Source organism: Mesoplodon bidens (assembly GCF_964165515.1).
Source record: "Mesoplodon bidens genome assembly, chromosome: 14".
NCBI classification, from domain to species: Eukaryota; Metazoa; Chordata; class Mammalia; order Artiodactyla; family Ziphiidae; genus Mesoplodon; species Mesoplodon bidens.
The window spans coordinates 28,871,651-28,887,601 of NC_138170.1; the positions used below are offsets into that span (position 1 = coordinate 28,871,651).

Genomic DNA, 15,951 nt, shown 5'->3' on the forward strand with positions numbered 1-15,951 from the left:
AAAAATTTGTCAAAATAAGTACTTATTATTCACAACCATAAGTGTACCTGATGATCTCACTGATCTCCTTGATGTCCTTTCGGGGCTAACTGATCGATAGCATTTTGGACTAGCTCTAAATGGATTTCTCATTCGATACGGTGAACGGGATCTGGATCTGTATCTAGGAACGAAACGATGGCAAATTCTTGGACTTCGACTTCTTGGTCTGTACATATAACGTATTGGGCTTCGGGATCGACGGAATCTGTGACTTGAGCTTGATCTCCTAGAATGTCTAGGACTGGGAGAATGAGATCGTCTTCTTGGAGTTTCGTTTTCTTTTCTATTGCCTTCATTTCTACAAAGTGCAGGAAAAAAAACACAAGATTCATCAATTTAACATAAATTTAAATCTATATTAAATGACAGATTTATCTTCTTAAAAACAGACTATTAACAATGCCAAATTCTGATACCATGTATTTACGTAAAGCAAAAACCTGTTTGACATGATGCAATTCAGCCTTGTAGATGAGTAAGAAACAATCAGAGCAGATGATCACCTCTCTCATTGCTTAGATTCCTCTGTTTTGTTAATTTACAAAAGAATATCATCATCCATTTCTTGCAGTTTTCCTATACCACTATTATATCCAATTATGTTTTGAAAGTATTATATTACATGAAGAATTTAGGAAATGACTTACATAAACAAATGTTTTTCAACAATTTTTCCTGAAACATGATGCCATCCACAAATATTTCTTTGACTGTTGTACTTGTGTACCTACACATTGAACCGGGAACCCCATTCCCAGCCTTCAAATCTAAGATCCCACAAACATAAAGTAATAATAAAAGTACAAAGTATTTTCAGAACAGACTTAAAAAAAAAAAAGTTCACAGATGGGAGCTATCACACTGAAACTGGGGTAATTAAAGAAAGATTCATTGAGATGGTTGCATTTGCCTATTGTTTAAAAGTAAAAATGGTCAAAACAGGACTCTATTCAAAACAGTACCTTAAAAAAAAAAAAGTACTTGTTTACTTTTAAAAGAAAATCAAATTTCAATAATACCACTATTAAAAAAAATAACTACCTTCTTGATGGGAGGATCTCAGGATTCCAATCGGGATACCTATTTTGAGAATAAACAATATTAATGAACAGTTAAAATAAGATTATAAGGCTCAATCTTTCCCTGCAATATATCAAGAGGACTGTTCAAAACCAAAGTTAAGGGAATTCCCTGGCGGACCAGTGGTTAGGACTCCGTGCTTCATTGCTAAGGGCACGGGTTCAGTCCCTCGCTAGGGAACTAAGATCCCACAAGCCATGTGGTGCAACAAATAAATAAATAAAAATTTAAAAAATTTTAAAAACAAAAAAATTTTAAAAAATTTTTTAAAATTTAAAAAGTATTTTTAAAAAGATTTTAAAAAGATAAAAAACCAAAGTTAACACAGTGATTTATTAGTATATTAAAATATGAATATTTTCTTCAAAGTAAAATATTTTGAGTGTCTAATTCAATAAATAAGGTATTAGGCAATTCAGGGAAAAGAAACACATTCCCTATACTTCAAAGGCCTCGACGTTTATTTAGGTAAAATAAGCAGTACACATAGAAGTGTTGAGAGGTATAGAAGAGGTATAAAACACAAGCTTAGGTAGGGGTTAAAGACAGTTCACCCACTTTGCAGAACTCCAGGGGACACCACTCTACAGAATAAGACATGAATAGTGCCCCTTACACTGTACCAAGTGCTCCTCAAGAGAGGATCTAGTGGGAGGATTCAGGGAAGAATTCAAAGAAAAAGGTTGCTTTTCAGGGGAACTAAGATCCCACAAGCCATGTGGCGAAAGGTCTGTTAATAGGCATGGATCAGGTTAGGTTTCATACAGTGGTGATACATAAAAGAAGCATTGGAGGCAAAACGTGTGTTCTATTCCAGGAACCGGTACGGCTGCAGGATGGAAGTGATGAAAAGCAATTATGAGGGGGAAAACCTGGAAAGGCAGCTCAGAGGCAAACTATGAATGTCCTTGAAATCAGGTTAAGGAGGCTGCACATAAGTAAAAGGCAACGGGGAACAATAAACATTTCTGAAATGAAGGGAACATAGAATGTTTTCAGAACAACTGGAAATAAATATCTGGGTTAAAAAAAAAGATGAGGGCTGGGACATTTAGAAATCAGGCATCAGCTATACTACTAAGGATGAGTGAGATAAACAGAGAATAGAGTTTGTGGGGAAAAAAGAGGACTGAGGACAGAATCTTATGCACACTAACACTTAAGAGTAAAGCAGACAAAGATACACCAATGAAAGAGATTAAGGGTTAATTACAGAAAGAAAAAGTAGGAGGAAGAGTAACATCATAGAAGCAAAAAAAAAAAAAGACATCTTTATCCTCATCTTTTCTAGATTTTCTGGACTCTTAAAAGTTAACTGGAAATGGTGATTAAATTAAATTATTGAATCACTGATGTTCAAAAATACAATTTCAGTAACCAAGAGGAGAGCCAGGCAAGGAAATGAAGGCAGCAGACTCAACAAGTCACCTGGCAAGAAAATAAAGTGAGGTCAAAACCTTACTAAAAGTAAAGTGGTTTTTATTTGTTGATATTTGTCTCAGACATCGTTAGCAGGTTAACTCAAAAGCAATTCTCAACTCTCTTTTCCCATGCCTGCCTCCACAACAAAGGCTTAAAAAAGCTAAATATTTGCTTTCCCAGCCTCCTTAGAAGATAGCCAGTGATAGGTTCAAACCAATGAGACAGACATAGGTGCAAAATCACTGGCAGACTTCTGAGAAAGCTTCTGCCCACTTCTTCCTGCTTTAAGAGCAGACACGATGCATCTTACAACTATAATGTGACAAACTATGAAGGCAAAAAAACTTAACTTCAATCCAATGTATCTATCACCCAGCATCAACAATTGTTAAAACATGAACAATTTTGTTTCATCTACTACTACATTTTAAAAAACTTTTGTTACTCTGTACCATGTAAGAAGATACATTTCTGGTCTCATGTTACTGTGTTGAAAAGCAAGACCTTTGGGAGTTCCCTGGTGGTCTCCTGGTTAAGATTTGGCACTTTCACTGCTGGGGCCTGGGTTCAATCCCTGGTAGGGGAACTGAGATCCCACAAGCCATGTGGTACGGCCAAAAGAAAAAAAAAAAAAAAAAAAAAACTAAAGCAAGACCTTTGGAATCAAACACAGCTGGGTGTAAGTGTAGGTATGCCACTTAATGGCCATGTATCTGAAAGCCAGTTACTTACTATGAGTAAGCCTTAGCTTTCTCTTATGTACAATGCTGGAAATATAGCTGGTTGTCGACACACAGAAGTCGTTAAATTTCCAGAGCTTTCCAGTTCAAGAGTGGGTAACGATGTTTCAGATGTGAAATGATGTTTCAGATCTAGGTTAACTGCTAGAATACATATTCTTGTCTCTGCTGCCCAGAGCAGAAAGATAAAGCATACATACTATTCTGCAAATAGAGTTTGGACTGCCTGTATATTGCCTAACTAGTTTTTGTGGGTTTTTTTAAACATCTTTATTGGAGTGTAATTGCTTTACAGCAGTGTTAGTTTCTGCTTTATAACTAAGTCCATCAGTTATACATATACATATATCCTCGTATCTCTTCCCTCTTGCGTCTCCCTCCCTCCCACCCTCCCTATCCCACCCCGCTAGGTGGTCACAAAGCACTGAGCTGATCTCCCTGTGCTATGCGGCTGCTTCCCACTAGCTATCTATTTTACGTTTGGTACTAACTAGTTTTTTAAAATGTGTTTCAGAAGCATGATACATAAGCGATATAAACATAATGGCTAAGAACAAGGACCTAAGTAAACATTATCTGTATCCCAATGTGATGCAATAAGTATACACATCACCTATAAAGTTTTTCTGACAAAAATGTTCAACCTGAATTTAATGAAGAGGAAAAAAACCCAGAAAGGTGCAGAATGTGGAATATTCTAAGACAACTTTTGTGGACATTTCAGCAGTCAACCATTGTGAAAATATCCTCCTCAAAAGGATATTGGGATTGACATACATACACTATTGATACCATGTATAAAATAGATAACTAGTGAGAAACTACTGTATAGCACAGGGAACTCTACTCAATGCTCTGTTGTGACCTAAATGAGAAGGAAATCCAAAAAAAGACGGGATATGTCTATACATACAGCTGATTCACTTTGCTGTACAGTGGAAACTAACACAATATTGTAAAGCAACTATACTCCAATAAAAAAAAATTAATGCTAAAATAAAGTGTTAGGGGCGGGGTAGGCAAAGATAGTTATAAAGGCATTTTGGAAACAAATGGGAAAATTTGAACTTCGTCTATGTATTGGAAGGCATTATGAAATCACTGTTAATCACTGTGCTATACTGTGGTAATAACAGATAACCACTGTAGAAAAATTTCCTTATCCTTAAGAGACAGAGGTTGAATTAAGGAGTAAAGTGTCATAATGTCTGTAATTTATTTTCAAGTAGTTTTCAAAAACTATAATATTAAAAATGTGCATATAAAGATATAATAGATATGTCGAATGTTAATAATTGGTTAATAAAGACAAAGACTATATGAATGTTTATTATCCCTTCAACTTTTTTGCGGCTTAGAAACTTTTCAAAATAAAATGTTGAGAGAAAAAAAGGAGCGAAGATCCATGAGTTAGACAGATTAGTTGTGCCAATTATTTGCTGTTTTATAGTAGGGAAGTTGCCTCTCAGTTTCCCCACTGGTAAAATCACAAATAATCATTATACATATATCTCATAAGGTTGCTCTGAAGATTAAAGACACTGTGTAAAGCACTTAGAAGAACGCCCAGCACACAAGCATACAGCTCTTATTATTTATTATTTTTAATACTAAAACTTTAATGCACTGTATCTTTTCTCAAGTTAACCAATTACTCTTATGTCATAATCCAGAAAGATCCAAGACAAAGAGAGAGAAGAGATAATCAGCCTTAAGAAAAGGAATAAGAACCTAAATATACATCAGCAGAGGAATGACTGAACAGATTAAGGTTTAGAAACACAACGCAGCTTAAAAAAAAAAAAAGAATGAAGTAGCATATATTTTGCCATGGAAAGATCCAAAGCACCTAATCAAATCTAACATATTTGTTAAATTTTTTTTTGCAATAGACAGAAAGCCATAAAGAAACTATTCAAGAGCACGTAACCTGAAAAAGATAAAAATGTAAAACAAGCAATGAAGTAGCAGGCATGGAAAGCACATGCTTTAAAAGCATCCTGGAGACTTCCCTGGTGGCACAGTGGTTAAGAATCCGCCTGCTAATGCAGGAGACATGGGTTCGAGTCATGGTCCGGGAAGATCCCACATGCCGCGGAGCAACTAAGCTCGTGTGCCACAACTACTGAGCCTGTGCTCTAGAGCCCATGGGCCACAACTACTGAGCCTGCGCTCTAGAGCCCATGAGCCACAACTACTGAAGCCCACATGCATAGAGCCCGTGCTCCGCAGCAAAAGAAGCCAGCACAATGAGAAGCCCACGTACCGCCATGAAGAGCAGCCCCCCGCTCGCCACAACTAGAGAGCGCCCACACACAACAAAGACCCAATGCAGCCAAAAATAAAAATATATATATAAAAAAAAAAATCGGGGTCCTGTGTGCATTAAAAAAAAAAAAAAGGCTTATCTACACAGAAGTCTTTAAATAGGTATAAATGCCATTTGATGTAGTAAATTAATGGCAGTGCATGTAGCTAGAATCCTCTTACTAGCATTAATGCCTACCTACAGCAACTAACTAACTCCCACCTAAATACCTTACCTTCATAAAAATGAGACATCCCATTGGGTATCTGTGGGAAAATTTGTGGCTTAGGAGAGATCTTCCACTTAAGTGGCAGTAAGGCCTATCCAATTCAAGTAACAAATTATCTCCGCATGATAACCGATGTTTGTGTGCACACATCTATACAGGTAAGCAACTCTATTATTAGTCTATACAATTAAGGTAGGGCTTATATCACACTCAACACATGACACCAACCGAGGTACAGTACCCTATTCCTGCAACCATTATAACTGGTTTAGAGATAGACAACCAACCCACAGTGAACCAAAAGAGTCAAACCAAGGACTTCTGCAGAATTTATGAGGAAAGAAGTGTTTTTATTTATTTTTTAACTCCTGGAATTGCTAACTATACATATCGCTTAAGTCTGGAACTAAGGGGGTCACTTTGCTTTGTGGAGAAAAGTGTGCCTTTCTCCTGAGGCTAAAGCAGAAGAGAACAGCCAAGAAATGAAAATATTTCTGACACTCTGATTTTTGTTTGAGCATCTAATTCAGCTGTTCCTGAAACTAGAAACACTCCTTAAGCTTCCCAGTTAAATGAGCTAATAAATTTCCTTACTTTAAAAAACTAGTCTGAGTTAGGTTTATCACATATGACTAGAAGAGTCCTGAATAATCTCAAAAAATTTTGTTGATATTTTCATAAAGAACAACAAAACACCAAAATAGCTGCCACAAATCCATTTGCTCAAGAACATGTTATTATCATCAGTGTAGTGACCAGGAATTTGACACACAACTATATCAGCATATTTAATGATGTTAAAAGGAGCACAATTTTATGTAACTCCAGGTGATATTAGAGAATACTGTTAATATCACACTTTTCACCTTCATAGGTGCCCTGTCTTAAAAAAGGAAAAGGTCAACGAATTGAAGAACCAATGTTGAGGAAGCACCATATCTAGCCTGTTCATCTCCTACTTAAGGTTTTTTCTGAATATAGGTTCTAAACCAGGAGAGGTTTAGACCTGAAATTAAAGACTAGTGTTTGGTTTGGGTGGTTTTTAGTTTTTTATCCTTTGGGAAAGGGGTGGGGATGAGGGGGAAGAAGTATAGGAGAAGGGTAGACTATGTGCTCTGAAAAAGATAAACCATCCCAAGGGAAGGCAAGCCAGCAGGAATGAACCAATGATACTAAAGTTACCTACTGGGATTAAATTAGGAAGGAGTCAGAAGAAAGGATCATATTTAATTCTCTCCTTTGGGAAAAAGATTAAATATATTTTTATATTAATATTTCAAATAGACAATAGCTTTCTAAAAAATTTTTTTCTCCAAAGTACCACACTAAAGGTATTAAGCAGTCATACCTGAAACATTATTTATTTTGTAAATTTGCTACTTATAAAAAAGGAAAAAATTGTTCTTACTGTTGACGTAACTGTCGGCAGCTCTCTATATGAGTAGATGTATTTTGATGCTGAATCCAATCCTATTGTAAAAGGAGAAAAGTGCACAAATTAGAACATCCCTTATTTGACTAATGAAATTAGGCTTTTTAACGTGACACAGCATACTTTGTTTTATCAAAAATTAACCAAATCTAGTTATAAATACCATTTGGCTACAATAAAATTTTCACAAACAAAAATAAAAGGCCTCCAAACAAAAGCACTTAATACCAACTCACTGATACCATTTTAAAACATTTTAGTATAGAAAACATTTTTAAAATCATACCCACGGATACTCGTTTTGAAGTCAAATATACATGTAAACTTGGAGAAAATAAAAGCATGGATCAGAAATAGCTCATCTCAAATATAAAACACTACTACAGACAACACCAAAAACTCTATAAATAGAATGGTATCATTCTATAAAATATAGTCTAAAACACAGTCTCTAAAATACAGTCTCAATGCCTTACAACTCTAAAATTGAAGCTAACAACATTAACAACAAAAAATCCTGCCTCTTAGGCTAATACTATTCCAAACAAGGTACTCACTATGTATTGGCAAAGGATAAGACTAGTAAAAATATGAAAAAATGCTGCTGATCAAATCTAATTTATTTTCAGGATATAATGCAAAGTAACATCATTTCAAAGACATAATATCCCTTACATATAGAGCTTTACAATGAACAAAATGCTTTCTTATACATAACTTCATGTGTCACAAAGCTGCCCTAAAGTTACATTCCGTATCCATAAAAAGCTCCTGGAAGATACATCTGATTTTTTTTTTTAAGGCAATACAGTTTTCAAAGATACAGTCTCCCAAATGAAACAGTTAGTTAAAAGCAATGTGTATATTACTCAATGTTTTATTGTTTCTCCAACATTTGGAAAGGCAGAAAACTTCCTGAACAGTTCCATATTTTAATGCTTTCCTTGAGGAAAATGTTATTCATTTCCATTTCAAAAACATTTTAGTTTGTCATTGCCAAAGACGAACTAGAAATATCCAGAGTTAAAAACAACAGTTGACACTAATTTTGGAATCTGCCTTGTCGAGAACTATTTGAAAATAAGTGCATGCTATTTGCAATGCTCAGCAGCAGGTTATGACAAACCCTAAATTATTTCATTAAGCCATGAAACTCATTGTAGATTGCAAAAAAGAAATGTCTGTATATCCTGCTCAGTGATACAAATATTTAGAAAGCTAGAAGAGATTGGCAGTTAAGAGTCTTTAGTACTGTTAAACCCATGTCTTGGACATTAACTGGATATTGTTTACATCAGACACACTGGCAGGTATCAAGTTGGGCATGATTTATTTGGACCAAAGTGTTTTATTTGAATAAGTTGCCGATATTTAAAAATCCAGAGATTTCCAGCTTTTCTTGAAAAAATATGAAGATGTAATTAATACTAGACATGTATTTGATATAGCAACCATCAGGTGATGCTGACAGCTAACTTACTTAAGGCATACTCTCTCCAGTTCTACACACACACACACACACACACACACACACACACCCTTTTAACAGGCCCGCTTTACTCACTGACATCACTCGCTTTTAAGCTCAATAAATATATGTACACCACCCCAATTTCTAGACTCTCCAGTAAGACAAGGGTCCAAGAGCAGTACTCCTCTCCAGAGAAAAAGTGATAATTATCTACTAAGCAGGAGATGCTACAAGGACTGGAGTGGGCCCAGAATCAAACTGTGAAAATGCCTACCCATATCAGAGCTCACTCTCTACCCACCAACTATTTCAAAAATCTTTTGTCAGTATTTTCTCAAACTGAATTATTTCAGTCAAAAAGACATGGCTTCTAAACCAACTGTGACAGTCAAAAAGACGTGACTTCTAAACTAAGGTCGGCTCCTCCTCTGTCTGAAACCCAATTTAGAAAAAAAATAATTTCACAGTTTCTTGTTGTCTTTTTCAGGCTATAGTTTTAAAGACTCAGAGATGGGGAACATACTGTCAGATATTACTTAGCAAGAAAAAATTTGCAGTTGGTAATTTATATTTATTGGTTACATATTTATAATGTCAAATACATGCACACTTACAAGGCAGCAAGATATATCACAGAAACAAGAGAGGTAGTTTGTACTACCTAAGTCCATGTTCGCAAATCCCTATCATTTGTCATCCAGTAGTGAAGAATTCATTAGTTAGGTCCATTGTGTTGTTCTGACTATTAAAAGGTATCTGTTCATTTAAAATGGCAATCAATCTCTGTGAATTCTAATAATCATTAAATGATTTCTTTTCCTCTCTAATTTTTACTTTTATCATAGTAATCCATACTTTCACCAACTTACACCTGAATAACCAGGGAACTCTCAAATTAGGTGCCCTACCTTATCTCTTCTCATTTCTATTCATCTTGTACCCATGTCAGATTTATCTCCCTGAAATACATTTTTAATGTGTTACTTCACGTATCAAGAACCTTAATTAGCTTCCTAATGCCTCTCACCTCAAGTCTAAACTCCTTAGGCTAGCTTTTCAAGGCCCCTCAAACTTACTGTTGTTGCTCCTATCTGAAATGTCATCCCTCCTTCCCTGGGTATATCTAAGCCTACTCATCATTCAAGACCCATCTTCAACCTACTCCATGAAGTTTTCCCTCCCAGACCACTCTAATCCAGACAGACTTAGTGCAGTAGTCACTCAATTAGTCTTCTTTAACTAGAATACAGAAGTCTTCTGATGTCAGAAAGTATATTATACTTTCTAATTATATACTGCTAAATATACAAGTGTCAGTAAATTGACAATGCTAGCCTCAACTGATATAAGTCTGCAATCAAGATAGAAATATTAAACATCTCTCCCCCTACAGCATATCTAAACAAGTTAATTATGAACCATTTGTTACCCTCCAATTTTTAAAAAATTCTTTAGGTATATAATTTTTCTCCTCAGCAAGACTGTAAAAACTGCTTAGGAACAACATGTAAACTTTATATAGTTCTTTATTTCCATCCCAGCACCTAATATAGTCATGTACAAAACTAGTAATCAGTAAATAGTTACTGAATAAATGTATACCTTTTCTATTCACCAGATAAAAAATTAAAACATTTAAGATATTCTTCTTGGATTTATCATGACTAACTGAAAGTTCAAAATAAATAGAATACAGGGGACCTAACACTCAATTCAGTACTTAGGCCAGGACTACTTACAGATTTTAACTAAGTGCTATGAATTATTCGGAGATTTTTCAAGACTTTGCTATTGCTATCCCCTGTGATAGGGCAAGGCAATTATTATTTTATTAGAACTCAGCAAATATGGCTAAAATGAGGTAGAATGCTGATTTCCTTTGTTGGCGTTAACCTTTATGACAAAAGCATCAGTTTTAGGTATCAGATTCTTGTTGGCTGAAACCTGGTGAGTGGGTAATAGAAAGACAATAAAAGGGCAGCACTGGAAGGAGAAAAAACAAGAGAATTAACACCGAAAGACTTTTAAGCCTATTCAAAGTATACAACCAATGCTATGGCCTTGAATCAAAGGCCAATCATGGGCCTTTTCCCCATGGGAAGTACATTCCTTCCTGACCACTTCCTGACCACTGAATAATATACATCTTCAAATCACATTAGTAAATAGAAGAAACAGTGGTTTCCAAACATATGTAAGTAAATAAAACATACTTGGAAATTTCTACTCAAATCCACCAATGATTACTATCAAACTGTAGAGTCTACATTACTCTTCGGCACCTCTGAAAAACACTTCATTCTAACTATACTAACCATGAAGACACCCAAGGCTTCTTTGTTTTTTAAAGACTCTTCTCTCTAAAGTTCTATCATTCTATAATCTATGCTCTGAGCCCACAGCTGGTCCGAATAATTCATCTTGACTCAACTTTGCTATGGACTAAGTTATTTTAGGAAGCTCCTTCTCATGAAATGCTAAAAATCCTATTTCAGACAGAATCAGAAAATATTTAAGTCAACATTAACTGTCTTTAGCTCAAGACCGATAGATACATGCAAGGCTACAATAGACTGTCTCTTAAAAGTGTGCAGTACAAGTGTTTTATTCCAAGTTTTTATTTTTATACTAACAGATTCTCTTATTTAGATAAAGGTAACTCATGTGACATTGTCTTATAAGTACGGTTTACGTCATATCAATTTTATGTTGCATTTTCTGGGATAACTTCTCAGAAGCTCAAAATAAATGGACAGACCCATGTGGTGTGCCCAGTCACAGGAATACAGAAAGCCTAACACCCAATTCAGTACTTAGGCCAGGCTATTAAGATTATAACTAAGTGTTGATGTTGCAATCAAAATTTCTGCCTTTTCCTTAATGACTAGTTAACACCAGCATACATGAGAATTTAGAGGAAACTTGGGCGCTGAGTATCATGATACAGTGATCTTTAAAAACACTCACCTTCAAATGACTACATTCTACGTTACACAGAGAACACAAATGTGGAAATATTCTTGGAGACGCTGCATAATAATCATTCATCATAGAAGGAGTTGGAAGTCTCTTCATCTTCTGGGCATCAGCATGTGAAAACTTTGGTAGCCATGATGCTTTCACAATCCCAAAGGGAGACTGAATGGGGATGTCAGCCTCTGACTGGTAATTCTTTTTACTTCCTCCCGATCCATGTACATTAGATGAGTTAATGACAGGTTCACGTGGGATCCGATCTTGTTGGCTTACAGCTGAAATTAATTCCGATGAAAACGGTTGCTGGTTCATAGGAGGAGGAATCAGAGACTGACTCATTGTCTGGTTAACTGGCTGGCTAATGGATTGGCTGACAGATTTTACAGGTTCAAGGACTGACTGTCCTGAAATGTGTAAGCCTGACATCTTGCTTCCACTCTCAACTGGGAAAAAGGACTGATTATTGGAGGACTCACTGGGGAAGTCCATCTGTCGAAACACATCTTCAACAGGAAACATAGAATTACATATCACATTTGGAGCAGGAACAGATGCAGAAATGCTTGGCTGTGACCGAAATTCATTCTTGACCTCATCAGTTGGAATTTCAGGATCGTAAATACGTACTTCAAGTGGATCTTCTGTGTAGCCATATTTGCTTGCATGCCCATAATCAATCACATTACTCGAGACTGCCTCACTACCAAGTGTTTCTTTATTTCTGCTCTGAGAAGGTAAATTAGGTAAGCGGCGCCCCATTTTTCGCATTCTTATATCCCTCAAAATTAATGGCATATTTTCAGGAGTTAGTTGTTCATCAGGATAGCGACTGAGCTCTTCTAAGTCTTCGTTAGATAATCCAAAACTTGCTAAGATACTTGAGGCACTCTCTTTTGTATAGCGGCTCTGTACTTTAGGACTCTGCTCTGTAACCTGCGTTACAGAACTCTGTTTCACTCCCACTGATGCAGACATATGTGGCTCATCATCCCACCGGCTACCATGAGGCTTCCCCTTCTTTTGTTGTGCTTCATGAAAATCCAATTTTTCTTTGGTCAATCTTGGATCAGTTCGGTGTTGAGTTACCTGAACATTCATTCTCTGTGGTCCCATGTTCTGGTAAGATTCATGGCCAGCAAATCTGTGTGGTATCCCACGGGCTCTCCCTGCTGGGTAAAATCTTGGAAGACCCATAGATCCAGGCCTCATAAATGGTCCTGGAGGCCTCATCCCAGAAGGGTTAGGTGCTCGTGGCCTCTGAAGTGGAAAGTTTCCTCGAGGATTAAACCTGGGTCTCGACATGGCTATTTTCAAGAAAGCCTGATTTAATAAAGTATAAGGTGGTGTTGAACTATGTGAGGCAACGGCATTCAGCTGCTGAAGCGCCAACTGAGTCTTAATCTGAGCAAAGTGCAAAGGAGATGGGCCCAACAGAAGTGGGTTTGCAATGCCCAGGTTCAAGGAATTCACAAGTGGTGCGAAATTTTCCAAGAATAACACAAAGCTGAAAGTTAAAACACAAATATTAGATCATTTTAACTCAAACTACTTCATGAAGTGGGTTCTACAGCCAGTGTAAAACATTTTGAAACAAAGCCATGAAACCATTCTGCATTTCATACACTTTTAGGGTGTTTACGAGGATATTAAACTTTCCCCAAAACTTTCTCTTCTTTTCTTTCCCGAATCCAGAACACAAACCCCAAACCTCAAGCCAGAGTTCATGTACACTGTGTTGCACTGGGTGCTGTCCTAGGTGCTGAGCGGCAATTACAACTCCTTTTAAAACTTCTTAGAAGTGTCCAAATCCTGCATGCCACTGGGGGATGGGGTGAGAATATACATTCAGTTGCTGTGATCAGTAAGTTCTCAGAAGTTGTTTCTTTATCATCATAGATTTTTCCCCCTTCTTTTTGATTTTAGTGGAAAGGAATGAGTTCAGAATCATTCAATTTATTAAACATTTTTTGTCTAATGTGACAGTCATTATGGAGTTTTCAAGCCAAATAAAACATGATTCCTGCCAAAGTGCAAGCAATCTAACAAGAAAAACAAAATAGAATTTTTCATTATTACAACAATGCTAAAAAGCATCATAAAAGGATTTATTTCTGGAAGAGGTCATGAATGTCTGAGTTGAGTTTTATGAGTATCTTCTAGAGTTTTGAGGGAACTGGGATAAGAAAGATTTCAGATAACAAGGTCTTACTAAACATGTGTTTATCAAATTTTTTAAAATGTAGAATAGCCTAGGTTAAGGCTTCTGAATAAAACACTGTAATAAGATGAAACAGCTTGCTAGGATGATTTAAAATTTTTAAACTGATTAAACTTATTAACTGCGTGTTTCTGACAAAGTTATAAAATTCTGGACCAAGACAAAATATAGTTTCAGTTAAGACATGTGATTCTTCATTAACCCCAGGACTATTTAATAAAATTATCTATGAAGACAGGAAAAAAAAAATGCCAGAACCTCTCTCCCTTATGCCAACTTTTAGCTACTGTTTTTACTGACTTTGGAACTTCCTCCCAAAACTATCCATTTTCAACCCTCTGTTCTCTACACCAATTCCTTTAGTTAATGAGGCTCAAAAACATTTTATTCTCCATTTCTAACTAATCATAAAATTCTGCGTATTCCTGTCAATGTCTCTAATATATACTTTCCTTTTTCCTTTCACCACCACCACCACCCTACTGCAAGCTCTCATCACTCTATACCACAGCTGGCCTCCACCCCAATTCATTCTGTCGTTACTGATTAATATCCCTAAAACACTTTTTTTTTTTTTTTTTTTTTTTTTTTGCGGTATGCGGGCCTCTCACTGTTGTGGCCTCTCCCGCTGCGGAGCACAGGCTCCGGACATGCAGGCTCAGCGGCCACGGCTCACAGGCCTAGCCACTCCGCGGCATGTGGGATCTTCCCAGACCGGGGCACGAACCCGTGTCCCCTGCATCGGCAGGCGGACTCTCAACCACTGCGCCACCAGAGAAGCCCCCTAAAACACTTTTTATTATCACTCCTCTACATAAAAATCTTCACCACTTTACTGCTTCTCGCAAGATAGTGTCCAAACTTGTCAACTTGGCACTTAGTATATAACCTAATCCAATCTACCTTTCACGCTTTCCTAGCCAATAATACTTAATGAAAAACTTTTGCTACAGCCAAATTGGTCTATTTGCAATCTCCTGACCACTTTCAACACATTCCATACTTCATTCATACCTCACTACCTAGAATACTCCTAGGTCTCTGAATCAAACTCAATCTTCAAGATTGTTTCCAAGTCCCACCCCACAAGAATCTCTTTGATCATCTCCTATGGCACACATTAAGCTATTAATCTAATAAATGCAGTAATACATGCAATGTTCAAATTCATTTCTAAGCTAGTAATGTATCTCTATATGTCAGATGAGAAGGGTTTGAATTCTACCAGATTCACCATTTACTATTAAGATTTTGGGCAAGCTACTTAATCTCCAGAGCATCAGTTTCCTCATCTGTAAAAAAGGAAAGTATCTTCCTCTATGGATTACTGTTAAGGACTAAGATGAAATACAAATATGTACAGTGTCTAACAAATGAGCTGCCCACTAAATGTTAGTTTCACTCTCCCTCCCCTCATTCCACTGAGCAGGGGTCTTTCAGGCAGACAAACCTCACTCCTAAGCATCAGTATCTTTTAATCTCTGCCTCTGCAAAGCAGAGGGTAGCTAAATTTAGGGGGGCAAAAAGGGTAAGAGATGAGTAAAAGCAGAAATCATAAAAATAATTTCTACCTCTATTCACATACAACCTCTTTCTATCTTAACAGATTCAGAAGAATAGAGTTAAACCTCTTGAACACAAAACCTATCCTGGAAGAACTACAATATAACAGGTGCTCTGTAAGCCCCAAAGTAAAAGCAATCCAAAAAGTCAGCTGTGCTTTATAAAAGTGTTTTGAAGCAATTAATTCCTGTTAATGTCAATGTCTCAAAAAAAAAAAAAAACTCAAAATGCAAAAAGATCAGAAAAAGGGAAGCTTCCCAGCTACACAATAGTATGCTCCAGTCTAAAGTTAACACTTTTTCCTTGGCTGTTATAAACTGAAAATCTACAGTTATCCACATAGATTTGCTGATGCACTGGCATTTAAAGCATCAAAAGTTGACTCAAGTATCTAGCAAGTGAAATGATGAATTTGGGATTTTCATTAAAATAATCTAGAAAACAAAGGGTGCATGTCGGCGGTAGTGAGG

General features: G+C 36.5%; 1 protein-coding gene across 4 annotated transcripts in view; it reads right to left on the reverse strand.

Annotated features, from left to right (window-relative positions):
• Window positions 1-13,202, reverse strand: part of ZNF638 (zinc finger protein 638) — a 69,455-nt gene extending 56,253 nt beyond the window's left edge. For 2 of the 4 annotated variants that reach the window (XM_081254481.1, XM_081254480.1), the window contains exons 1-4: window positions 11,692-13,202; window positions 7,230-7,291; window positions 1,084-1,122; window positions 48-340 (exon numbers count right to left, since the gene is read on the reverse strand). In XM_081254481.1, the coding sequence (XP_081110607.1) occupies window positions 48-340; window positions 1,084-1,122; window positions 7,230-7,291; window positions 11,692-13,002 (1,705 nt within the window). In that variant the 5' untranslated portion in view covers window positions 13,003-13,202. The remainder of the gene's footprint in view (window positions 1-47; window positions 341-1,083; window positions 1,123-7,229; window positions 7,292-11,691) is intronic. The other 2 variants (XM_081254479.1, XM_081254478.1) reach the window with 2 other exon arrangements.
• Window positions 13,203-15,951: the final 2,749 nt, after the last annotated feature.